Source organism: Anoplophora glabripennis, unplaced genomic scaffold (assembly GCF_000390285.2).
Source record: "Anoplophora glabripennis isolate ALB-LARVAE unplaced genomic scaffold, Agla_2.0 scaffold293, whole genome shotgun sequence".
Classification (NCBI taxonomy): domain Eukaryota; kingdom Metazoa; phylum Arthropoda; class Insecta; order Coleoptera; family Cerambycidae; genus Anoplophora; species Anoplophora glabripennis.
Genome location: NW_019416640.1, coordinates 4,748 through 31,406, shown reverse-complemented (window position 1 = coordinate 31,406; position 26,659 = coordinate 4,748). Strand labels below are relative to the sequence as shown.

The following is a 26,659-nucleotide window of genomic DNA, read 5'->3' as shown; positions in this document are numbered from 1 at the left end:
CAAAGAGCTCTGAAGACAATTCGAGACATTCAATTAGGCAAGCTATCAGGGAATTAAGTTTTAATAATTAGAAGAAATAAATATCATGACTACAAGACTAGATTAGAAAAACAGATAAATTTTATTTCCTAAATTATGTTTCTAACAAAAGTTACTGACAGATGAGTTTTTGATCACATTCTTTGGACAGATGAAAGCCGTTGTGTAAGCAATGGTCTGTCTGCCTAGCAGAAGAAACGAACATTATTGGTCAACAGAAAAAGCTCATTTTGTCAACCCCATAAATAATCAAGGTCATTTTAGTGTCAACGTCTGGTGTGGCATCATTGGTATCTGACTTTTCTTCAAGAACTTCCAATTCTTCTTGAAAGTCTGCCTCTGCAACTAAGAAAATCGATGTGGTTTCAACATGATAGAACTCCACCTCACTGAGTATGTATTGTCTGCAATTATTTAGATGAAATATACCATGACAGATGGATAGTGATTAATGGTCCCATAAAATGGCCAGGGAAGTCTCCAGACCTGACCCCCTTAGATTTTCGTTTATGGGGATTTCCAAAAACTAAAAAATTATAATTGCATGTCAAGAAAATTTTCCACATTTTAAAATGTTACTAAGAGAAGTCTGGCGATGATTGTATGTGTTTATTAGAAGAATGGGTTCACATAGAAAATAATTTATAGTTGATTTGTTAAAATGTTAAAAGTTATTTGAAATATTTTTGTTTGTAAATTATTTCTGTAATTCAATTAATTCTTATAGTCCACAGTACAGGCCCCCTCTGGAAAGTTGATTACCACATACTTTATAACTCCTGAGGCGCATCCTTTTAATGAGTCTACCACATGTTTCCTCTGCGACTTTTCTCGATTCCTCTGCTTTTCCACTCGGAAAGTCCAAAAACATGGCAATTTCCTGGGGTCTTGAAAAGTCAAGACCACATCTTTTATTTTTAGCTTAAATAAGTAACTGAAAATTTTGTTGTAAATGCCGATTTCAATTTGTCCGACAGAAATTCTTCCTACATTGACGTGTCTACCGGTCGAAACATGCCAAAATAACAGGGTATTGAAAATCAATTACCACATAGGTAATATTTAGTAAAATTAATTGTAAATAATTAATTTAGTCAAAAAGTATTGTTGTCCGACAAATTTCAAGCTGCGTTTTTTCAGTCCGACAGCTGGAAATCGGAATTTTCACGGGGTATGAAAAATCGATTACCACATATCTAATTTTCATTTTTTCCACTTTTAAATTTACTGTACAAAATAGTGATATAAGTGTCCGACGATTTAATGTCCGCAAATTATTAAAAAATCAATAAATCAATCAACGTGATGAAATTTAATTTTTTCACTCCAAAAATTTCATATTTATAAATGGTTATTAATTATTATTATGTAAATTATTATTTGTTTCAAATAAATAATTATAATATTGCTTATTTTATGCTTAAAAATTTAAAAGTTATAAACAAATGAAGTTATTTTTGAGGCGATTAATACGATCTTAGTGCATAATGCATTATTTCTAAATAAATTAATATTATACTTGATATAAAAATCCTTTTTTCTCTTTCAAGTTTTCATTCGCGTTTGTTATTTTTCTTTACAAAAATTTTCCTATTTTTCTAAAAGAAAATCCCAAAACTTTTGTGCATAATTTTTTTACACCATACATACTTTTTTGAAATCGTTTAATTCTTTTCTCGATATTTATTTGGCTAAATTGAGCATATAGAGATTTACAATTACAAGAATAAAACGAAAAATATATACAGGGTGTTTCAGAAAGACCTCCCGTAAATAAAGAGGGTGATAGTATGATAAAAAATGAGAATTTTTTGTCTTATGAACTCTATGTCTATCTCCTCTTGTTTTCGAGATACAGAGAGACAAAATAAAATTTTTTAAATAACATTTTTATGAAAATTTCCAAATAGTGCGAAATATTTTTATGAAATTTGGTAGCCCGAGGTTTTTAAGGGTGCCAAATACGCTAGTCTAATTATTTTTTGTATATTTCATAGAAAGCGCTAGTTATGCTACATTCTTATTACAATTTAAGTTATATTTTTTTTAAGGTTAGGTTTTTTACCAGTCGGGCTCCAATTTCTATTGTACAATTTTATTTTCTAAAAATAATGTACTCTTGTTAGAACTTCCTAATGTGGACGATTTTCGAGAAAAAAGGCTTTTAATTAAACTCTTACAATATTACACTATAAAATAAGTGACTTTTCTCAAAGTAAGCTTGAGCTTTGAGAAGAGGAGATAGACATATAGTTCATATGACAAAAAATTCTTATTTTTTGTCGTCCTCACCCCCTGTATTTACGGGAGGTCTTTCTGAAACACCCTGTATTGTATATTTATATGGAATTTTGCTTAATACACGAAAATACCTTATTAGAAATTATAAATACACGTGCACATTTTTTACGAAATTTTTTTCATCTTTTTTTGTTGGACTGACGATTTGCTGATATATTTTTGTCGGACATTACAATTTTTGCTTATAAAAAACACTTTTATATCGTGTGTTAGTTTTGTCCGACATGTGGTAATCGATTTATCATACCCCGTCAAAATTCCGAATTCCAGCTGTCGGACTGAAAAAACGCGGCTTGAAATTTGTCGGACAACAATACTTTTGGACTGAATTAATTATTTACAATTAATTTTACTAAAAATTACCTATGTGGTAATTGATTTTCAATACCCTGTTATTTTGGCATGTTTCGACCGGTAGACACGTCAATGTCGGAAGAATTTCTGTCGGACAAATTTAAATCGGCATTTGCAACAAAATTTCCAGTTACTTAAGCTAAAAATAAAAGATGTGGTCTTGACTTTTCAAGACCCCGGGAAAATGCCATGTTTTTGGACTTTTCCGAGTGGAAAAGCGAAGGAATCGAGAAAAGTCGCAGAGGAAAAATGTGGTAGACTCATTAAAAGGATGCGCCTCAGGAGTTATAAAGTATGTGGTAATCAACTTTCCAGGGGGGCTGTACTGGTGGACTATTAGTAATTATTGTCATTTTATCGTTTTATATATATTTACATTAGGACAAATATAATAGTTTTTACGTCTTCGAAAGTTAAACTGAGTATTGTTTTCCATGGAGACAGAATTAAGTCATTCGATTTTGTGCAAGATACCTATTTCAAATAAACGTGTTTTCATTTTCTGCTTGCAACTTTTAAACGAAAGGAGATATCAAAAAAGTTTATTAATGAAAGTCTATCACAGAAACTCTCTCTTTCCTAATATGAAATGAAAGAGATGTTTTTGGGAAAAATAATTTCTGACCTCATACAGGCATTACCGAAAGTTCCAAACTGTTTTTGGCTCAAAGGCAAAAGTGGTCCTATTTGAAATTCCCAAGCAAAATTTTTATTCATGTTTTTTATTAGCCAATGCAGCCCTCCCTAGGGCATCAAGCTTAAGACTCCCTGTACATATAATTTCTTGTCTTTCTCCACATTAAGGGGAAAAAATGGAGACCAATTTTTCTCTCCCCACTTGAAGGACTATAAATCTACAGGAAAGGTAGGTTTAGGTTTTCTCCGTTTTAACGAGGAATCATTTAAATTTTTTTGCACTTATTTATTTACACTCTGTACAATAAAAGTCACCATTTTTATAAAATTGGTAATTAGTCCAAGGCCTAATGTTAAATTTGCAGAAATTATTACCTGGAAAAATAAATATGACCGTAGGAAATTAAATTTTAAATTGAGTTTCTTCTTTAAACTCGATTATGGCGAACATGGCCAAAAAAAATTCACAAATTTGCAAAAATCGGTGTTTCTTAAATAACTAAAAAACTGTGGCTCCTCCGATCGAAAAATTTTAAATGAGAAAGTTGTAGGTTTAAAAAAAATCTATTGATTGACTTTTAACACGCATCGATTACTTTGTTACTTTTGGAGATATATCGAAAATACCGTCAAGAATCTTTTTTTTCTTCTATAACTCGTTTACATTTACGTTGCCATACTTGCTATTTACTGTAAACTTAGCTCACGGCAAGCCAAGAAAGGACATTATTGAAAAAATTAAAAATATAAATTATTTTTCCAGATATATCGATTTAAAAAAAAAACCTTCTCAAAAATTGGCTAGATCTTCTCAGCGGATGGCTCACAGTAACGATTTTCGGTTAATTTTTTCGTAAATAGTTGTATTACCATGCTATTAAAAAATTTTGACGATTTTATTAATTTTAAGGNATCCACCTTAGAAGCAACATAGTCCCAGAAATATTTAATATACATTTTTTTTAATACTTTTATGATCATTTTAATAATTATTTATTATTACAACAGAATTTTTCGTGTAATAGGTACCTTAATTTTTTTTCTTAATCACACTGACTTTATACTTGTTGCTATTTGTTTGATAATCACCTTTATATTTCATTAGGTAAATAATTAAAAATATTTTTTTTTTCATTACTACACCCGTTTATAATATAAAATTATAGATCTGCAAATTCGAAGCACTGTAACATGAAAGTTCTCTATACAATTTTTCATTTTACTCCACCACAAAACTTTACTCAATCATATAATCTATTGTTATACATTGTTACAATACTAGATTAACAAAATATTTGTGTAAGGAATTATTGTATAGTAAATATCTGTGCAAGATTTTTTCGTATAGCAAGTATATGTATAGGATTTTTTAAAATTATACATTATACTAGTATATTGGAATTATAGGTATATTGGATTTATTTAATTTTGTACCAAAATTTGTTAATTATTGAAACAATGAAGTAATTAATTAATTAAGCAAAAAAATTAAAGTATTACAGGAAAAAATACTGTTATCTGTAATAATAAATAATTATTAAATGATAAAAGTAAAAGAAATTAAATAAATATTAAATATTTCCGGGACTATCTTGCTTCTAAGGCGAAAATGATTATAATATTTGTGATTGCTTATTATTATTTCTTTCTTGAAAATATAAGTATTCAGTAGTATTAACCTCCATCAAGCGCATCGCTGTAAAATGTTAATTGCCGGTGTCTAGATATTTTTTAAATAAAAGTTATTCCAGGTCATAGAAAAATATATTTTTTTTCAATTTGTCAAAAAATGTCAGCAACTTCTTTCGTTAAGTCATTTTCATAAAATAAAAATTGAAATTGAAAAAAAAATGCTCAATACAATTTTTTCAGTTTTTTCTTCGTCCTTAAAATTAAAAAAATCAATAAATTTTTTTAATGGCATGATAATACAATTCTTTACGAAGAAAATAAACCGAAAATCGTTACTGTAGGGACATCCGCTGAGAAGATCTAGCTAATTTTCGACAGCACCTTTTTTATAGAGAACGGATAAGTATATCTTGAAAAATAATTACTTTTAATTTTTCAAAAATATACTTTTTTGGCTTGTCGCGGGCTATGCTTACAGGAAATAGGCGAACGTAAATGCAAACGAGCTATAGAAAAGTAACAAAGCAATCGATACGTGTAAAAAGTCAGTTAATAAATCTTTTTAAAATCTACAACTTCCTCATTTAAAATTTTTCGATCGGTGCTATATTTTTTCAGTAATTTTAGAAAAACCATTACAATTTCTGCAACTTTGCGAATTTTGTTGACCATGTTCGCCATTTTTAAAATAAAATAAAATAAAATAAAATAAAAAAATAAAATAAAATTTTGTATCGAGTTTAAAGAACAAAAATCTCAATTTGAAATTTTTAATTTCCTAAACTGTCATATTATTTTTTTTCCAAGTGATAATTTCTGTAAGCTCTTCTCTATAATACTTGGACTATTCAAGGTGTTTGGTAAGTCGATGCATTCCTTGCAGGGGACTATTATATTACAAGTGATTTCCTATCTACAGGGTGTTAAAGTTTTATTAAAAAAATGCACATTTATAAATATTGCAGAAACCGCTTAAAAAATTCTAATGAAATTTTACAGGCTTTGACAGTTAACATGGGGAGAGTAACCTAAGACGGGACGATTTTTTTCTAAGATGAATATTTCAAAAGTGAACAGGAATAAAACAACTTCTATGGCACCAAATGAATATTTATTCAACTAAGAAACAGTCTTTGGCAATAAATTGCGCCAATGTAAACAAAATGTCTTTATTATAACTACAAAAAAAATTGCAAATGTCCCATCTTAGGACGCTGGGTTCCTAAGTTGGGTCGCCTGGTTACCTAAGAAGGGACATCATACTGCTACAATGCGCAAATGCTACATGTGAAATACTTTTCATCTAAAACTCCACATGATTCATGAGCCCATCCTAAGCACTGGTGGCAGTTGTACCAATCTTCTACGCTCTCCAAGTACTTTTCGCCGCATACGATGCAACTGGTGTCGTCAACGTCTGCACTGGTGTTGGATTTATTGGGCCTCACACTACACTTTTTATCATTTTTATTTTTGGCTTCGTTANCCCTTTCTGCACTCGTTAGCCCACCAACCTGCTTCTTGCCCTTCTGCGCGAGAACTTTTGATAACTTCTAGACGGTCGTCACACCAGTTTCGTCCACATTCCAAATGCGATTTGGAGTAAGTTTATATTTCACATAAATATTTTCAAGATTCTTGAAAAAACTTCGAACTGCTTGTTTATTGAAACCTGTAGCTCTGGCATAGGATGTGGCTTCAGGTTTCCTCAAGGAAATATTTGTATGCCTACGTAAAAATCCATAAATCCACTTCTTTGAAGCCATTTTAGTCTCTTTATTGAAATTATTGGCAATATTATTGACACTGGCGAAATCAAATGCTAACTTGCGAAGTTCTGTATAAGTGATGCCAAAAAACCGCTTTTCCATCTCGAGAATGTACTCCATAATTTCTAGCTCTTGTTCCTCCGAGAAGACCTGTCGAAATCGTCCAAGATATTTTTCATCTTCTTTCACAATTTTGTTTTTATTTGTGATTCTTCTCTCCAATGTACTTTTCGGCACATTGTATCTGTCTGCAGCCTGTCGAATAGATAACTCATGGTCTCTAACTTTCCGAACAGCCTCAAGCATGTCTTGAGTCGACCATTTTCCACGATCGGTTTTTCTTTTGTAATAACAATCTACTTTAGGCATCTGTAATTCAGAGACAAAAAGAAAACCTTTCTCACTGTATTGTAAAAAACAGTTTCTCAAGGTGGGACGTCCCAACTTCGGAATCGCTACTATGTCCCATCTTAAGAAATGTGGCTGTTTATAAACGTGACATAACCTGCAAAGTTCATCACATGATATGTTCGAACAAATTTATGCGAAACTATTCGCTAACGTCTATTCTAAAAGGCTGTGGGAGAAAGAGGAACATAACTTACATTATCGATATTATTCCAGCTTTTGTTTTTCGGGAAATATTTTAATAATACTGCACAAATCACCAAAACACCTGTACTGTACGCGGCGATTATTGGATTGGACTCAATTTCGTAGGCAACATGCATGCTTTTGCGAAGTTGACTAATCAGTATTTAGATGGAGCTACAAGGCTAAATTTCCAATTTAAAAACGTGTCCCTTCTTCGAATACTGTCCCAACTTGGGTTACTCTCCCCTACATGTTTTACGAGAAAAATATTGTTCTGTTTCACCAGTGGCGTGCGCCCAGGCACGTCTCTAAATATTGTTAAAGAAAAATATGATACACCACTGAGTATTCTTAACCCTTTCGCTGCGCAATACGTCTGAACGTAGCTACCGCGCCGTGCGCGAAAGTTTATCGCCTGCGAATATATACAGGGTGTTTTTGAATCGAGTAGCATAAATGATACCAGTGAATCTACATTTCAAAAGAACACGATCTACAAAAAATCGCCTTGGTAAAATGTTCACCCCTGAAGAGGTATGGACCATCAAAGTTTTCAAAAAAATTATGAAAATTGGCTGTAATTTGAAAACCGAACGAGGTACAAATAACAAATTTTTTACAGGTTGTTTACTAATACAGATGCGAGTTTTCAACTATTTTTCGAAAATTTTAACCCCTCGAAAGGGGTTGAAATAACCACCCCTCAAGCCATTTTTTGCCATAACTTTTATATTTCGTAAAAACTCGATATCCAAAAATACGCATTAGATAAACTGGTTCTTTTAGAAACTTTTACCTCTCTAGCAATTTTCCTTTAAAACTTTTCGTTTATTAATAAAAAAATAAAATGTATTACCATTCACCTCACACCGTATATGATTGCAATCAATCAAAGAAAAACTAAGTGTGCTGCTGTCATGCCAGTTGTCACAATTAACTCTTCTGTAAGTTGTCACTGTTATCAGCTAAATACTTTTTGGGTGTAAATTAACAAGAATTATGCCAAATTTTACTAATGATGAATATGTGGACATGCTACAAGTGTTTTTTTCTACGATCGTGCAAAATTTACTACTTATTGCACTACCTACTGTGCCAAAAGTTTAACTTTTTTTACAGTAGTACAAAAAAAATATTGATTACAAGTTTAATCTAAGCATATCCATAAGTACCTAACGTCTGACATTGACAATTTGCGCAATTAATTTCCAGTTGTCAGTTAAAATTTTAATATTATGTAAAATACTGTTAAATAAAATTTGAAATAAAAACAATCGTAGAAAAAATGTTGCGTGCAACATGTGCAAAAAGCATATTTGTTGCACTTAACATGATTGCAGCTCTCAACTTCGTCTCGAGCTGCAAACTTCATGCATCGTACAACAAATACACACTCTTTACAGTAGTTGCACAAATAACTGTTTGAATGTCGCAGAAACTTTTATTAAATAGAAGTACAATGAAAACGAAACTAAGAAATAATTTATTATCAAAAAGAGAAAAAACAAAAAACTTAGTTAAAGGACATTTTCAAAATAATTGCCATTTCTTTCTAAACACAACCTAACACGTTTATCAAAGTTGTTACGGACTCGAGCAAAAATTATGGGATTGTTGCGAATCTCATCAGCCGCCGCGAATATTCTTTCCTGTAGCTCTTCAACACTGTCAACTGGGGTCGCATAAACAATACTTTTTATATGTCCCCAAAAGAAAAAATCCATGGGCGTTAGATCGGGAGAACGTGCAGGCCAAGAGATAGGTGCCTCATTGCCGCGACCTATCCAACGATTCGGGTAATTTAAATTAAGCCACCGCCTAACTACTACAGTGCTGTGAGCAGGAGCCCCGTCATGCATGTACCACATGGCCTGACGTACATTTAATGGTACTTCCTCCAGAAGTGGTGGTAGATGCTCATTTAAGAACTGCAAATATTCAACAGCACCAAGTCGATGAGGTAAAACAAAAGGGCCGACAAGCACATTTTCTACAATTCCTGCCCAAATGTTTAAACTAAAATTATGTTGAAATGTTGTCATAGATACTTCGTGAGGATTTTCATGAGCCCAGGAATGAAGATTGTGCATATTGGTTAAACCATGTCTTTGAAAAGTTGCTTCATCTGTGAAAAGTATCTTTGAGGCAAAATTCAAATTATTTCTTAGAATATTAAGATACGATTCGCAAAAAACAACTCGCTTATGCATGTCTGGTTCAAGTAGAGCTTGAACTGGCCGGTGGTGAAAAGGATATAATAAATTATCATGGACAATATTCCAAACAACACTATGGGACACATTTAAGTGCATTGCTGTTTTTCTCGTACTAGTCTGACGATTTTCGTCAAACTCTTCAAGTACTGCATCCTCAAGATAAATAGTACGAACAGTAGGTCTTCGGCCGGTACCCTCAATATGCGGCTGTATTTTTCCAGTTTCCCGAAGTCTTCGTTCTACCGCCGAAAAAGTTTGTCTGTGGGGAACTTGACGATTTGGATATCTCTCATTATACGCTCTTGTTGCCGCAGCACAGTTTTTGCGACATTCAAAATACACTTGTAGCATGTCCACATATTCATCATTAGTAAAATTTGGCATAATTCTTGTTAATTTACACCCAAAAAGTATTTAGCTGATAACAGTGACAACTTACAGAAGAGTTAATTGTGACAACTGGCATGACAGCAGCACACTTAGTTTTTCTTTGATTGATTGCAATCATATACGGTGTGAGGTGAATGGTAATACATTTTATTTTTTTATTAATAAACGAAAAGTTTTAAAGGAAAATTGCTAGAGAGGTAAAAGTTTCTAAAAGAACCAGTTTATCTAATGCGTATTTTTGGATATCGAGTTTTTACGAAATATAAAAGTTATGGCAAAAAATGGCTTGAGGGGTGGTTATTTCAACCCCTTTCGAGGGGTTAAAATTTTCGAAAAATAGTTGAAAACTCGCATCTGTATTAGTAAACAACCTGTAAAAAATTTGTTATTTGTACCTTGTTCGGTTTTCAAATTACAGCCAATTTTCATAATTTTTTTGGAAACTTTGATGGCCCATATCTCTTCAGGGCTGAACATTTTACTAAGGCGATTTTTTGCAGATCGTGTTCTTTTGAAATGTAGATTCACTGGTGTCATTTATGCTACTCCATTCAAAAACACCCTGTATATGTCTGGAGCAGTTAGACCACTTATAGTTTTACATTATGTTGTGTTAAATTACGATTTACGATAAATTTTACGATTTTATTTTAAATAAAATACAGTATATGTACTAAAGAGAAACTGAAAGAAACATGAACAATTTTGGTATTATTACCAGTACCTTTTTCCATAAAAATATTTGTCACAATCGGTATAAGCTCACCCGCAAAAATTCGCCTTACCAATTGCAATAACTGAGTCACTAATGCGTATGGTTGTGAATATATACGGTTTGAGCAGCCTGATCCAATTTAACTATGCATGCGAATTAATCCGTCTGTAGCAGTTTGACCCCTATAAATTTTTTGCGAATATATACGTCTGGAGCAGTTAAAGGGTTAAAATAAAAATTATTTTTAAATTCCTTGTTCAATTTGGAAGAGAAAAAGTATCTCGACTGTTTTTTTTACGACACACCATTTTCGACTAAAAAAATTAAAATCGATTTATTACGTGGCATAATCCGGTTTCAATGATTTAAAAAATAGAAATTATGTACTAACTGCTTCACACTCAAAGTGATAACTGGACGGCGTTATGCAGAAAGCTACCAACCCACAATATACCAGATATTGAGTTAGGTGCATATTTGGTTAATAAAATATGCGTTCTGCATTCTGTAAAAACCTACCAAGCCTCAATAAATTATATACCCTATAAAACTATAAAATGCTAACCCACATTATGTATTTTGTCGAAACTTTTAATTTGCAGAAACTTACCAACCCACTTGGTATTATACTTATAATTTGCAGAAACCTACCAACCCACTTGGTTTTACTTTAATATAGTGCCAGATGCACTCAAGTGGGNCTTTACAACCTCTTGTTTTGAAGGAAATTTTATCTACTTTTTTTTCTATAAAGCAATGCCTATACCTATCTTTACTCAAAAAAAAACTAGAGGCAAAAAAGTAAAAAAATCAGAAAATATAATTTTGCTTTTTTTAAATTGTTTCATAACGATTTTTTGCATAAAATTTTCCTTTTAAATTTTTTAAATATGCTATTTCGATGGGAAATTAAATTCTCTAAATAATTTTTCCTATGCTACAGTTAAAAAAACTGAAAGGGGTGCATTTTCAGCCCTATCTCCAATTTCCACCCTCTAATTTAATAGCACTCCCCGGTTTTTTCATCCAAAATGACAATTTGAACGATTGGTGTAATAATCCTATATTCAATAGCCTATTAATGTTAAAACTATAAAAACAAATAATTGGACGGCGTTATGCAGAAAGCTACCAACCCACAATATACCAGATATTGAGTTAGGTGCATATTTGGTTAATAAAATACGCGTTCTGCATTCTGTAAAAACCTACCAAGCCTCAATAAATTATATACCCTATAAAACTATAAAATGCTAACCCACATTATGTATTTTGTCGAAACTTTTAATTTGCAGAAACCTACCAACCCACTTGGTATTATACTTATAATTTGCAGAAACCTACCAACCCACTTGGTTTTAGTTTAATATAGTGCCAGATGCACTCAAGTGGGTTGTTAGCTTTCTGCAAATATGGGGTTCTTCAATTACAATCAATCAAAATAGAAAAACAAGAGCCATTTTTACCTTTATTTTATATATAAAATATTTAAACATAGATAAAATATCAAAAGACCTATCTTGAATCAAAAGAAAATTACAAAGTAGTATTTAAACATCCTACAGATTTTTTAAATTAATAGAAACTTTAGAGTTGATTATCTCGGTTTGTCACTATTGTGGGTTGGTAGCTTTCTGCATAACGCCATCCAACTATTATTGATTTTGTCAAACAATAACAAAAACTAGTGCACAGCCAACTTGCTAATTTCTATTTAGATAGTAAATAGTGAATCTAAAAACTAATAAAATTTTTTTAGACTGATGTTAACTGCGAGGAATAATTTTCAGTAATAAAATTGGTACAAAAAATCCGTGAAACAGAACATTGTAAATTGTCAAAACTTGTAAAATTTCATTAAAATATTCCGAGCGGTTTCGGCAATATTTATAAATTTGCATTTTTTATTAAAACTTTATCACCCTGTAGATCAGAAACGTTTTCGGAATATGGTATATTAAGGACATATATCACAAATCACTTGCACTATAACCTACAAGGAATGCATTTACTTACCAAAAACCCTGTATATGCAAAAATAGATTCCGTGTCCCTCTGTCTTTAAAAACATTTCATTTCATTTTTTTATTAAACTTATTATTTATTTATTAAACTTTATTAAACTCAAATATTAAATAACAGGCATGTAACAAACAATATAAAAATTAATTTGTTACAAAAACATAATCCTATTATTATCACAAAATTAAATAAACATAATAAAATAAATCTATATCAGAACCAACATGTATGTAAACATAAATTATTCTCTCTAAAAAAATGCATTAACTTAGAACATGATTAAACAAAATAATTCCATATGTCATATTTCAGATTAAACACAGCTGTTGCTTATAGAAATCAAATAAATATTTGCGGGTAAGTAACTGAAAATGTTAGAAAAGAAAAAGCCAGAGACTGTGTGTGTGAGTAGGGAACAACTAGGGATACGATAAGGCACTTATTGCGCTGCCACCACTGTCTTTTCCGGCTCACTCCTAGGGGAAGTCTCGTCGCTTACTGGCTCCGTAGTCGGATTGTCGGTAGAAGCATTGGGGCTGTGACTTTCCGAATTGGAGCTCTGGTTTTTGTTGAAAGACTTTTGTCTCCGACGGTTGTAAGTCGGGAAGAAACGCTGGGTCTTTGGTTGGACTGCTTTCTTATCCGGGTCGAAGAAGCAGTCCAGAATCTCTAACAGTTCATTCAGGTCTTTTTCTTTGGCATTGGCAACCTAGGAATTAGAATAAATTAACTTAAAGAATTAGAAGATTAGATTAGATTCAAATAAAGGATATTTTTATTTCCAACAGGTAAAAAACCCAATTACAGGAACCACAATCAAAAATATTTACAACTAAATAATAAACTTAAATCAAATAATGTTGCGGAATATATGTTAAGACCTGATACTTTGAGTCTCGTTTAAGGCTCCATTAACTAATCAGGCGATTAGACTGTGATTATACTTTACATTCAATTATTTTACAAGGAACGGAGTTGTAAATTTTCATAATTTGAATGTATGCAGTGATGAGAATCCTAAAGAGACACAACAATAATGACATTCCCTGATAGCCATAGCAATCGACATCTTGTTTTCATCGCCTACTGATCTCAAAGTTTTAAATCGGTGACACTGCTATACAAACCGAAACGTACAAACCTGCAAATAATGCCATTTTTCTCAAGAATGGCTTTCCGTAGGCGAATTTCTCAAGTGACAATATATTTTTTAAATAAAAAGACCTTTATAGTGTTGCTACCCGTTTTAAAAAAAATACGACCACTGTAAAAGTTTTGACCACTAAGAGGGAGAGGTAACCGGAGAAAACTATCACCCAGTATATCGATTTGACTAAAACTTTAAGAAATAATACGCAATAATAGTTACAAATAAATGTACCAAATTTTAATGCGATCGGTAAAAGGGTTATGAAGTTATTAATTAAATTAGTTTTATTTTTGACAACTTTGAAGGCCTGTAACTCAAAAACCAAAAAGTTTTTATTTAACTTTTTTTTTGTAGATCATATTTATTTATCGTTGTGAATATGTAGTGAAACGTTGTCGGTGAAATTTGCGGACACCCTGTATTATTGATAACTTTCCCAAATTTCTATTTTCAGAAATTTTCAAACACGCTTTTCTTTGAAACAACATTTTTTTTATTCACAGGAACTCGAAAAGTTATGTACCAATCGTTATGAAAATTGAAAGTGTGTTCCTTTAAGAAATTATAAAGAACATGAACCAACAATTGGAATGATATAATAATTTATTCAAAATAAATGAAAAAAAAAATGGTGAAAATCAATAGTTCAAAACTTCAATTTCACAATTTTTACCCGTAATGAGGTTCATATTCTTAGAAAACATGTAAATAATGCAGAAAAACAACCATTTTGCTTTCAGATCAAAATTGAGACCTCCACATTTCGTGTGAACAACCAACTCGGACAACGACCTTCGGTGGACAACAGCCCATAACTTCGGCAGTTTCAACACAAATGATTTGAAAAAGTTTGTAAATGTAGTCCAAAATATTAATAAAATAATTAGTCCAGACAGTATCTGTTTCAAAGAGTCCATATTTGGGTGAATCGTATATCCACGGAGATTTTTGTCTTTTTGGCTTTCAAATATCACTTGAAATGAAAATTTTTCTATACACTTAAAAAAAACGTGGGCTTAACATTTGGTGGCACAATATGTAAAAAAAAATCGAAAAATGTCATCATATTTTTCTTCCTATTTAATTATGTATCTTTTCAACAGTTGATTTTAGGCGAAATTGTAAGAGGAAAAAATGTTTGTAATTAAATTTTACAAAATATGACCAGTTACAAATCGAATGAATCATGATTATGTAAAAATCGAAAAAATCGCTAAAATTGGGGTTAAAAAACATTATTTTTTAGGGAATTTTTGGGGTCTTTAAGGGCCCCATATTCTTTAAATAGTGTTTTCCGCAAAGACAAATAATTTCAAACATTTAATAACTGAATAATCTAAAGCTTATCAAATAATAGGAATGTTATGTCATGCCATCTGGGTATTTTCAAAGACGCCGCAGTAAAACGAATAAACAGGTGCAAAAAACGATCAAACCATCAAGGTTTTAGGTACTGAAATCTACGAAAATACTAACTTTTTTATATATAATTCCACATGTAAATATTCTTATAACATTTACTTGCTTAGTCCTACATATAAAATTGTTTACTTTTATTTATAAGTACGTGAAAATAATTCTTAAAATGTGGGGTTAGAATAACAGCAAACGCATGTTTTACAAACGCTTTTTTTTAGTTATTATTTTATTTGAGTAAATTTAAATGGTAACAATGAATAAACAAAACATCAAGGATTTTATTTTTGTGCTTACTTTTGTTCTACACGTTTTACTTTTAAAGATTTCAGTACCTAAAAACGCCAAAAATTTCACTATTTCTCGGCCAGGAATATGGCCACCTTAAGTTGGGTATAGGACCTTCATACTTGGCTCAAGAAAAGTTCATGTTATATAGAATCGTCACACCAAATTTCATCAAAATCGGTTCAAACGCTTTTTGAAAAATTCGAATCCGTCAATTAGGAGAGTTCTAGTGCTTGTTTAAACATTGGTCGAATTTTTGTACTATAATTTTGTATTTTTGTAATATAATAATTTAATTTCTGATTTGCTTATATTTTAAACAGTAAATAATATTTGAATTATACTTTAGTCACAAAAGAAATGATTAAATTAATAATTAATTAATTAATTACTAATTTTGGACATGTTTTTTGGAAATAATTGTTGTTTAACAATTTTAGAATATTTAAATAAATTTGTTTTTGATCCTTGATAAACAGTATACAAGTTTATGCACTTACCTTTGATAACAATAAAAAAATAAAGTTGATAATTAAAGGAAGTTTAAAGATAAATAATTACGAGACTGTTGAAAGACCAATAATTATTAATGATAGGCATTTGAAAATATGCTAATTGTTTTTTTTTAAATCGCATTTTTTAAAGAAGCGTCTTTCCAATAACTTTTAAAACCAGCTTTAAAAAATTTGGTTTGATTGAATATTCACAAAGTTATTCTAATTGTTTATAAGAACAAATATTCGACCAATGTTTAAACAGCGCCAGAGCTCTCCTAATTGACGGATTCGAATTTTTCAAAAAGTGTTTGAAAGCTTGAGAGCCCCTCTATATGTGATTAAATTTTCAAGTATCTAAGGGCCTTGGTTTTTGCTGTGCAAAATTTTGAAAATTTGCAATTTTTTTTTCAAAATCTGGATTGCAAAATTATTATGCAAAATCTATCAAACCGATTTTGATGAAATTTGGCGTGATGATTCTACATAACTAACTTTTCCTGAGCCAAGTATGAAGGTCGTATACCCAACTTAAAGACCCCAAAAAATTTCCCTAAAAAATAATGTTTTTTAACCCAATTTTTGTCGATTTTTTCGATTTTTACAATAATAATTATTCATTTGATTTGTAACTAGTCATATTTTGTAAAATTTAATTACAAAAATTTTTTTCCTCTTTCATTTTCGCCTAAAATTAACTCTTGAAAAGATACATAATAGGAAAAATATGACATTTTTCGAATTTTTTTAACATATTGTGCCGCCAAAAGTTAAGCCCACGTTTTTTTTATGTGCATAGAAAAATTTTTATTCCTAGTGATATTTGAAAGCCAAAAAGGCAAAAATCTCCGTGGATATATATTTCACCCAAATCAAAACAGATACCGCCTAGTCTAAATGTCAAAATTTGATTAAGGTCTAATCAATTTGTCCCACTCATAAAAAATCATGAAAAATGCCTGAAAATCAGCCTTCTAATGTGGTTTCTCTCCTTAACATCATAAAAAATATATTTTTATTCATAATTGTTGAATTGTCAAAACTTGTAACTCAAAAAAGAAGAACCTAAATAAAATATGGGACAAGGAGTATCATTTTCACCAAAAGAAACTGTAGTAAATAGTTGCACCTACATTTTGTAAGTTTCAAAGCATGATGACTGTAATATGGAGACCAGACAAAGGAAACAGTCATCAAGATAAGAGTGTACTAAAGAAAGTAAAGTACTTCAACAGAATTGATATTTTCGATGCTTTGGAGGGGATATTAGCAAAATGAGGAATAAATGTCAGGAGGCAAAGTTGACTTCCAAATCTGCAATGGATTAGGCGAAATCCTAATAATATGGTATTTATGTTCAATCTTCACACTACCATACAGGTACATCAAATGATTATTCAAAATTTTGACTACAGGGCAGTGCCATTAGCGATACACAACAAACCTGTACTTGCCTATCAAGTCCGTCTCTATACATGTAACAATATAACAAATTTTTTACCTCCTTCGTATTAAGAAAAAATATTTTTCTACATTAATGCAAATGATCCAGGGAAGGTAAACACAACATTGAATTTTAAATAATGTGGTCTATGCGGCTACGGAATTTTTTTGCATTTCAAAACTTTTTACTAGATATTTTTTATATATTTATAACGAATATGACATTTAGTACAAGTTTTATAAAATTAAAAATGTAATTTCACTGCTCGTTGATTTATTATGTTTAAACTAAAATATTTTAATTAATGATGATTATCTTTAACAGCACCAATAAAACAATTTTCTAACTCACCTCTCCGATTATTTTACTTTGCCCCATAAATGGGGTAGATAAAGTGCAACAAATGTAATATTTTTTTAAATACCCTCAAGAAAAAATATCACAAGAGAATACCGTTCTTTTAAATCCAAACTTGTGATTCATCATTTATTGTTATGAAAGATGGGATATTAATTGTTTAAATCAAATTTCATTTCACTTTTCTCCACCTTCCCCTACATCCATAATTAATATTTTTAATATGAGAGATCGGCACAGGTTGAAGTGTTTATATTAACAAATTTTCTGTCCAAAATAAAAAAAAAAACTTATTTACAGGTAGTAAATATGTTCATAGTTATTTTTATCTTTACAATTCCATAGAACAAAATAAAGTTGTCTATTATAAGACGTCTATAATTTTGCAATGAATATTTTTTGTTACAGACAAAATGAAAACTCCACCTTATACATTATCAACCACTGAAAAAAAAAAATAATATACAGGGCGGTCATTCTAAATTACAAAAAACTTGCATATTTTCATGCCATTTCGGATTATGAAAAGATATTGGATATTATTATTATTATTATTGTTATTGAAATAAGCTGAAAAAATTAAAAACTTGACTTTTCTTATCTGTTCCATATCTTCTTTATTATTGGAAGTAGAGTAATGCAACTTGAAATATTTACATTTGCATGTAATATTGAAAATCTCACATCCGGAACAACCCTCCTTGTGACTATCTCTTTACAAAATCTATAGTATAAGAAATTTGAGAGATGGCCCACCCACAAAGTAAATCACGATCAATGTAACCAACTAGGAAGAGCGAAAATAATAGGAGAGCGGCACACAAAATATTTGCAAGTAGCGGTGCCATCAGTCATTCTCCATTTCTCAGTAGACAACACAATTTTATGATATTTATGTTGCAAAGTACATATCATTCACAAGTTCTCAAAGCATTTTTAATAAAAGATTTTTATGCTTACTTCATTTTTAATAACCTTCTCAAGGCCCTCTTTGGCACCAGTTTCATATGCTTCTTTCAGTTTGTCGTAATTGATGTTGTTTTCGGCCAGAAGTCTACGCAGATGGCTTGCGTGTTGTCTTTCTGTACGGCTCGCTCTCAATAAGGCACCAAACACAGGCCGGAATGTATTCTGTCTTTCCAACAACACCTAAAATTCAAAAACCATTAAGTTAACACCATGTGATTTTCAAGTTGTGTTAAAAGTGCATTTTTTAAAACTCGACTTAAAATTTAAAATGGACCCCAAATAATGACATCAATTTCTGAAACTTATTGTTTCTAAAATTATTTAACTTATACCCAAAAAGTATTAAAAAATTAGTTTTTATAAGTATGTATATGGCACAATATATTTGAGTTACAGAAAGTATTGTATCTAAACTGTTTCTCGATAAATAAAACTAATATTAATTATACTCTGGTTAATAGAATATCTAATATTTTGAACAGTTTAATTAAGAGAAAAATGGAACATAACACCTAAATCGAAATAACGGGTTATCCATTTCGAGCTTGGGATAGTAAAGCCCTGCCAATTGATATTTGTCAAATGTCACTATCGTTCAGACTGGTATTTGTTTAGTTAAAGGTTTGCCATTTCACAATATGGAACGTTTTACGACTGAACAACGCGTTAAAATTATTAAATTATGCTACGAAAATGGTGGATCTTCGGTGGCTGCATTTCGCACATTACGCGGAGATTATGATTGACATAATCGTCCATCCTAGCAAACAACCACCAATACAGTGAGGAAATTCCAATAGATTGGATTGGTAACAGACATCGTAAGACCTGTGCATCATCGTTTTGCCCGTTCAATCGAAAACATAGCCGCTGTGAATGAAAGTGTTATCGATGACCCGAATCTTTCGACTTCAAGTCGAGCCTAGCATTTGGGCCTGTCCTACGGCACATTGTGGCGCCATGATTCATCGACTTTTTTTAGCCTGAAATTGAAGATTTTGATCTGGACGATATGTGGTTTCAACAAAATGGGGCCACATGCCACACAATGCAGCCAATTATGGCTCTATTGCTGGAGAAATTCCCAGGACGCGTAATTTCGAGATTCGGCGATGTAGCTTGGCCACCTAAATCCTAATATTTAACGCCTTTGGATTTTTCTTTGTGGGGCTATGCGAAAGACCGTGGTTATGCAAACAATCCCACAACTTTGGAATAATTGAAGGACGAGATATATCAAGTTATGTCGGAATTATTGCCCGAATTGAGTGAAAAAGTCTTCGAAAATTACCTCAAAAAGTTTGAGTCCTGCAAACGGTTCCGTGGAAGACATTTGAATGATATTGTTTTTCACGCATAATGGCATAGTCCAAACATTATTATGAAATAAAAGTTCCATCGAAATTTAAATATTCAGTGTGTTTTTTTAAACTTTACTTTCCCGATGAGAAAATGGATAACCCGTTATAACAAGTTAATTTGCTTATGCGGAAATTTTACAAAAAGGTAGACGTAAGTTAACTTGGGCAGGAACATAAATGGTTAAATGGCATTTTAAATGGTACAGTCGTTCCCAACAATCCTGTATATTCTACTTTTTTTGTTATTATTCAAAAAAAAAAAGAAAAACATAGGAAACAGGCTCTGGAGGGGAGCGCAAGTGGGCGAAATTCCTACCAAAAATCCTCTCGTCCAACATTTTAAAAGCAATATATAAAAACAAAAAAAATAAAAAAACTTAAATTTCCATATTTTCAACAAGCAAGACCATAAGACCAATGTGAATATTATGTTTTTACAGCAGTGACTTTTAACACTGATTTTACAAGATTTTATTTTAGTCTTCGATGAAATGAATAAATTATGTAATGTAACAGAGACCATCTTCCAGTACAAGTTGTTACAGATCTACACATAATTAAAAATTATTTATGTACAACAATGGGTGAGGATAGGATAGTAAAAATATTTTACTTTCTATTGTTCAAAATTTAAAAAGTTGTTTTATAAAATCCAGTGAGGCTGACGTTAAAATAATTACAATTAAAGTAGTATAGTTTTTTGGGTTGTTACGTATGACTACCTGGTCACCTCCAATTGCAGGCTACTTCCTTAGACTTGACTAAGAACTTTTGATCTGCCCTTGTCCTTAATATTTTAATTCATGGAATTTTCTATACAAGATACAATTTTTGCAATGCAGTTATGAAAAAATAACCATTCTTGCATGTGAATTTGGTTGCAAACAATAGTGTGAAAATTATGTAATATTTTAAAATTAGTTACAAAAACATTTGTTGTTGTTGAAAGTTGATTTGTATTATTCTTTTTTATGTTTGACCAAACTTAATTGTGGATTCTACGTCATAAATTAAGAAAAACTTTGTATCATGGTGTAAAGAAAAATTGACTTTTTTATGACAAAAAAAAATAGTTGAACGGTTCTTTCAAATGCAACTTCAGTTTTTACTTATTCACAAATGTATGTGCATGATTTTTTGTAGGGTGTAGTTCCATGAGCAGATGTATTAACCATTTATTCTAACTTTTTTTCTTCGAAGCTATTTCACTATTGTGACAGAAGTTTCTCAAAAATGTGTTCGTACTAGAATATACGTTTTCAACCAAAAGGATAAAATTTTAGACCATGTCCTGGACATACACCAATATAAACTTTTTTTTAAATTTACAATGTAGAATCTGCGATTAAAGTTTCACTAAATGTTTTAGCACACCCTGTACAGGGTGATTCACTATATTTTGACCACCCCTTTAACTTTTTTGTTTTAAGAGTTATAAAAAAATGTTAAATATAAAAGTTGCACGATTTTTTTATGAATTTTTCGAAAATGATAGTAGAAAAACAAATGAAGTCCAAGCAAAATGGCCACGGATGTTAACTTTGTTAAGTTAAATGGAACACTCTGTATATTTTTACATATTTGGATAGAACGTTCCCTGTCCAGCATAGTCATGTAGGGTTTGTTGGGTCCATCGCTAACAATAACAAATATGTAAAAATATACAGGGTATTCCATTTAACTTAACATAGTTAACATCCGCGGCCATTTTGTTTGGACTTCATTTGTTTTTCTACTATCATTTTCGAAAAATTCATAAAAACTCGTGCAACTTTTATATTTCAAATTTTTTTATAACTCTTAAAACAAAAAAGTTAAAGGGGGGTCAAAATATAGTGAATCACCCTGTACAACATATCAAATCTTATTTTAAAACAGTTATTAAAAAAAACACTGTTGCCTGCTTTAATATCTTCTTGAATACAAACGGGAGCGTGTTATGACAACAAAAAGAGCAATGTCATTTATTTTACATACCAATTAACTATAATGATTAGAATACATCAGAAAAAGCAACCATTATCTTACACAGATTGTAAACATATTTATGGTCATAAAATAAAGTAAAACCTGCTGAACAAGAGTAGTTTTTGGCAAGATCATGCTACCAATATGTGTATGCTGTATTAAATATATTTATGTATGGAATTGAGCCAGGCAGCATTTAATACCAAAATTGTTATATACTGTATCAAAAAAATAAATAAATATTACTATGCATACTGAATGAAAAAACCTGGTTATATATATAATATGTATATGCAAGCAATTAAGTGCAGCCTTATATGATATTTACATTAGCATAAATTGAGTTATAAATAGGGAAGATTTCCAAATAACAAACAAAATGATTGTAACAGAATATGTACCTATTTATATGTTTATAAATTATTATAGTAATAAATTTGTAATAACAGACTACTTTTATTACGGGTTTTCAGATAAATATTGAGTATTCATTTCAAGCGGACATTTTCCATTGTCACATGAAAAAACATTTATATTTAACAAAATGTAAATAAATTATTTCTCCTTACAAGAAAGTGTAACTATAATGTTCCACAAAAATTATTTTAAATGCATATGTAAAGAAAATACTTATAAAATTGTGATTTATAACAAACTTTTTAATATTTATCTATTAGCTATAAAAAGACAATGACATCATGTGTATTAATGTTTAAGCGTCACACCTTTAAATAGGTATTGTTGAATTTTGTGTATCAAAACATCTATATAACAAAACAAATATTTTAAATTGTACCAGTGATAAGGTAAAGAAAAACATTTCATTGTATTTTTTTTATTATAATTACGTACTCTCTAATACTACGATATCCTGAAGAAAATAGTTCTTTTTACAGCAAATGTTGTTTCTTTAGTAAACAGTGGTCAACAATAAACAGAGTATTTCATCTCAAATAGGAAATTCTATTTTTTGGAGTTGATTTCTGCTATTTTCCTCCCTGCCATTAAAATTTACTTAAAATCGCATTGTACTGTATTTCATTTCAAGCAAGAAATTATATTTTTTCTACTAATATACAATTTATATATTCAACTTAATTCAAAATAAACTAATATACAGCATATTAATTATTTTTGACATTTCCCAAGTGGAAATATAATTTTACAACGTTTTTAAATTTGTTTAAGTATATACAATAAATTTTTCTTTTAAAATTAATTGACAAAAGAGGTTCATACAAATTTAGTTTATTAGTTTAAAGTATTAAGAAAATCAAATTTGTTATTTTTATTTTCACTTTACTACCGATGAAATCATGAGAAAATCTTTATTTTCCCAAGTATTCTTAAAATTTTTTCAGAATAGATGATTTTAATTAATTCTGAGAAAAAAAAATATACCTCTCAAAACTGATATATAAGAGGTGCATGCAAACATTTTGAAAATTCATGAGGTCAAACACCTTGTAAACAATTTCCCAATATGTTAATGTAACCTATTGAGATATCACTTTTCTGTCTAAATAACAGCTGTAAAATTATAAACAAATAAAACTGAAATAAAAATAATTATTTGTTTTTATAGACAAATGATGTAAATTCTTTAAAATACTTATTAAAATTAAATATGCAGAATTATTTCATTAATTACTAAATACTGATTGACAAGTTTTTTAAAAGAAACTTAAGATAACATTAAACAATACCAAGTTCTAAAAATGAATAAAAATTTTATAAAAATTCATGTTGTTTGTACTGAAAGATATATTTGAGGTAAAATCTGATTTATTATCAGTTGTTTTTATAAATATGTATATCTAATAAATATCAAATTTAGGTTTAATATGCTTTAAAACAACTAGAAATAAAAACCAACAGTTTTTTACTTGGATCAGAAAGACACTTGTGCTCATATTTTGAATTGGCAAGTTTTTTCATTCATTTACCTGAAAAACTGATTTTATTTACTTATATGTTAGACAAAAAAAATTGAAAAAATTCCTTTTCTGTGAATTAAATATAAATAAATCAATACAGATTAACACAAAATTACTCGGACTTACCTTAAATACAGCAATTTCATCCTCCTCCGCTGAAATCGGGTTAGTGAAAGGACAGACAAAATTGATAATGTGTTGTTCTGTACCTATAATCGCATCACTGGGTTTCCCATCCAACTCGATCCTCTCACCCTGAGCCAGATGTGATGCGATCTCAAAGGATGCACGAGCCCTTTCCACAGCACTGCTGAAATTCTCATCCTCTCTGTTCAATAATACTCTCGACATCACCCGTAAGCTGAAAGACTTAGTAGTATTTGCACACTTCGTTTGAGCAATATTAAACCCATTTGCGAATCCTTTCACAACCTTTGAGAACCTGTCTATCAACTGATACCTCCTTAAAGCCTCCAAAAGCATGCCTGGAGAAGCTTTCCGGATTTCATGATAGATAAGAATAATACCATCAACGCCTTCACCACTAATGGTCTCGAGCCACTGCAGAAAATCCTGCAAAGCTGAAATTTCACTCTTGGTCTTTACAAATTGGCCAGTGTTCAAGTCTTTTAGACGCCTGTAGCGTGGTGTGTTGATTACACGAATACTGTGTCTACGGCTGTACATAGGGTTTAAGTCAGCGAAGGGCATAATATACTGTGAAAATTTAGACTTCGGGGTGAAAGCAGCAATCTGTACTATCTCATCAATGAGACGACGGCCTGTTGTGTCGATCCCCCATCCCACTAAATGGTATTTTCCAGCAGGAATACCTTTAGCAGGATTTTCCGGGATTACAGAGCTCTCGTCGCCGGAATTTGAACTATCGTGTTGTACCATTTTAACTATATCTATAAACAAAACTGTAAATTAGAAATGAGCTAGATCTCGACGTCGGACAATATGTCTAAACAGTAAACACGTGGCGTTGAATTCTGCTATTTTCCTCATTAAGCCCCACCCTGCTATTAAAATTTACTTAAAATCGCATTGTACAGAATAAAAATAGAATCTTACCACAATTTCTCAATTTTATGCGCTCTTCACAAACGCCAACATAAAAAATAGACTAGAAAATATAAATTATCTGCACCTCTCTACAACTAAGCTTCGTAATAAATAAATTACGTTTCTCGTCGTCAATAGAAATAGAAATGGAAATAGAAAATACATCTCGCACGTGTGCTCACACGTAGGTGGGGATAAGCGCGAGCAAACGGGAAAGACGTCACTATAAAAGCGGCAATTTTAAACAATCACGACTTACCTTAAAAAGAACGGTACCCCTTGAATTATTTCCCAAAATCCAAATTCAAAACTTTTTTGACTTTTTAAAACAAACACCTGAAGGTCGTAATTGCAACTGCGTTAACTAGATCTCATATCGGGACAACAAGTTATAAAATTAAATGCGGGCAACCAGTTTTATCTAAACATTTATATTGTATGTAAACGAGAAATAATTAAATAGTTTAGTGTTCACCTGCTGACTCAACAATTTACTGTAATATTGTTTATTAATATTAATTCTTATTTATGGAACATACTGCCTAACATAAGTAGAATGTAAAATTTAAAATTGATAGGTTGTCCAGTTGTACATAGGTTAGGTATTTACGTTAATTAAACTAATTTTTAATGCAATATGAAATGCAGTTGATAATTTTGGGTCTGTAACAATAGGACAATAAAAAATGACAAATTTTCCAATTGAAAAGCAATAGCATTTCATTAAATAAGTAGTATAAATACAAAAAAAAAAGTGGAAATAACTGAAGAAAAAATAAAACGTAACAAAACCTAACCTAACTTAATCTAATCTAACCTAACCTAATTTAACCTAACGTAACTAATCCTAACATAGATCGTTGCTTCTGAACAAGGACCAAGTATAAACTAGTCTATAACTAGTCTCCATGGTATAAAAAAACAAAATGGCGATAATGTAGAAAACCATAATTAAACAACCCGGCTTGTGGATAGGTTTGGATCGAGTTAATATATCTCTGTTTTTGTCTAATTATTTATGTGATAAATTAATTATACGATAGTCTACAAACTTAAGCAGCTTCGTTTTTTGAGGAATGGATATTTATTAATAAAGATATTCAAATAAGTGTAGCAGTACATTTCTCAATAACTATCCAATTTAAACATAATCTGGACCTGGGGCTTGATTTTTGAAAACAGGAGAACTGATTCTCCAGAGAAAAAATTCACCTGACAAATTTCTCTTAAAAACTTAAACACTTATTTTTGAACGTTGAAGGAATCCAATTCTCTAGAGAATTTAATTTATGCCGTTTGTTGAGGATATCTCGAGCCGGCGAAGCAAGAAGAGCGCCAGAAGAAAGGGCCCTAGCCGGCGGGGCCCAGCCAGGACAAAAGGAGGTCCCACAAAGCGCCTACACCGGCCGCATTTGCGGTCGGGGTAGACGACGGATGGGGCCCACCTACGAAGGCTGTCCAGGCCTACACGAGATGAGGCAGGATAAAGAGGGATAATCCCCCTCGATCCCAAATCATTGAGGCCAATTTCTAGCCATA

The 26,659-nt window shown here is 31.0% G+C and overlaps 1 protein-coding gene across 1 annotated transcript; it reads right to left on the bottom strand.

Annotated features, from left to right (window-relative positions):
• Positions 1-12,885: 12,885 nt before the first annotated feature.
• Positions 12,886-25,280, bottom strand: LOC108907037 (maternal protein exuperantia-1). Its single transcript, XM_018710546.1, has 4 exons — positions 25,130-25,280; positions 24,179-24,963; positions 18,778-18,966; positions 12,886-13,377 (listed from the first exon to the last, which is right to left on the bottom strand). Exons 2-4 carry the CDS (start codon positions 24,950-24,952, stop codon positions 13,108-13,110), a joined length of 1,233 nt encoding a protein of 410 aa, XP_018566062.1. The 5' UTR covers positions 24,953-24,963; positions 25,130-25,280; the 3' UTR covers positions 12,886-13,107.
• Between the last annotated feature and the right edge of the window lie 1,379 nt (positions 25,281-26,659).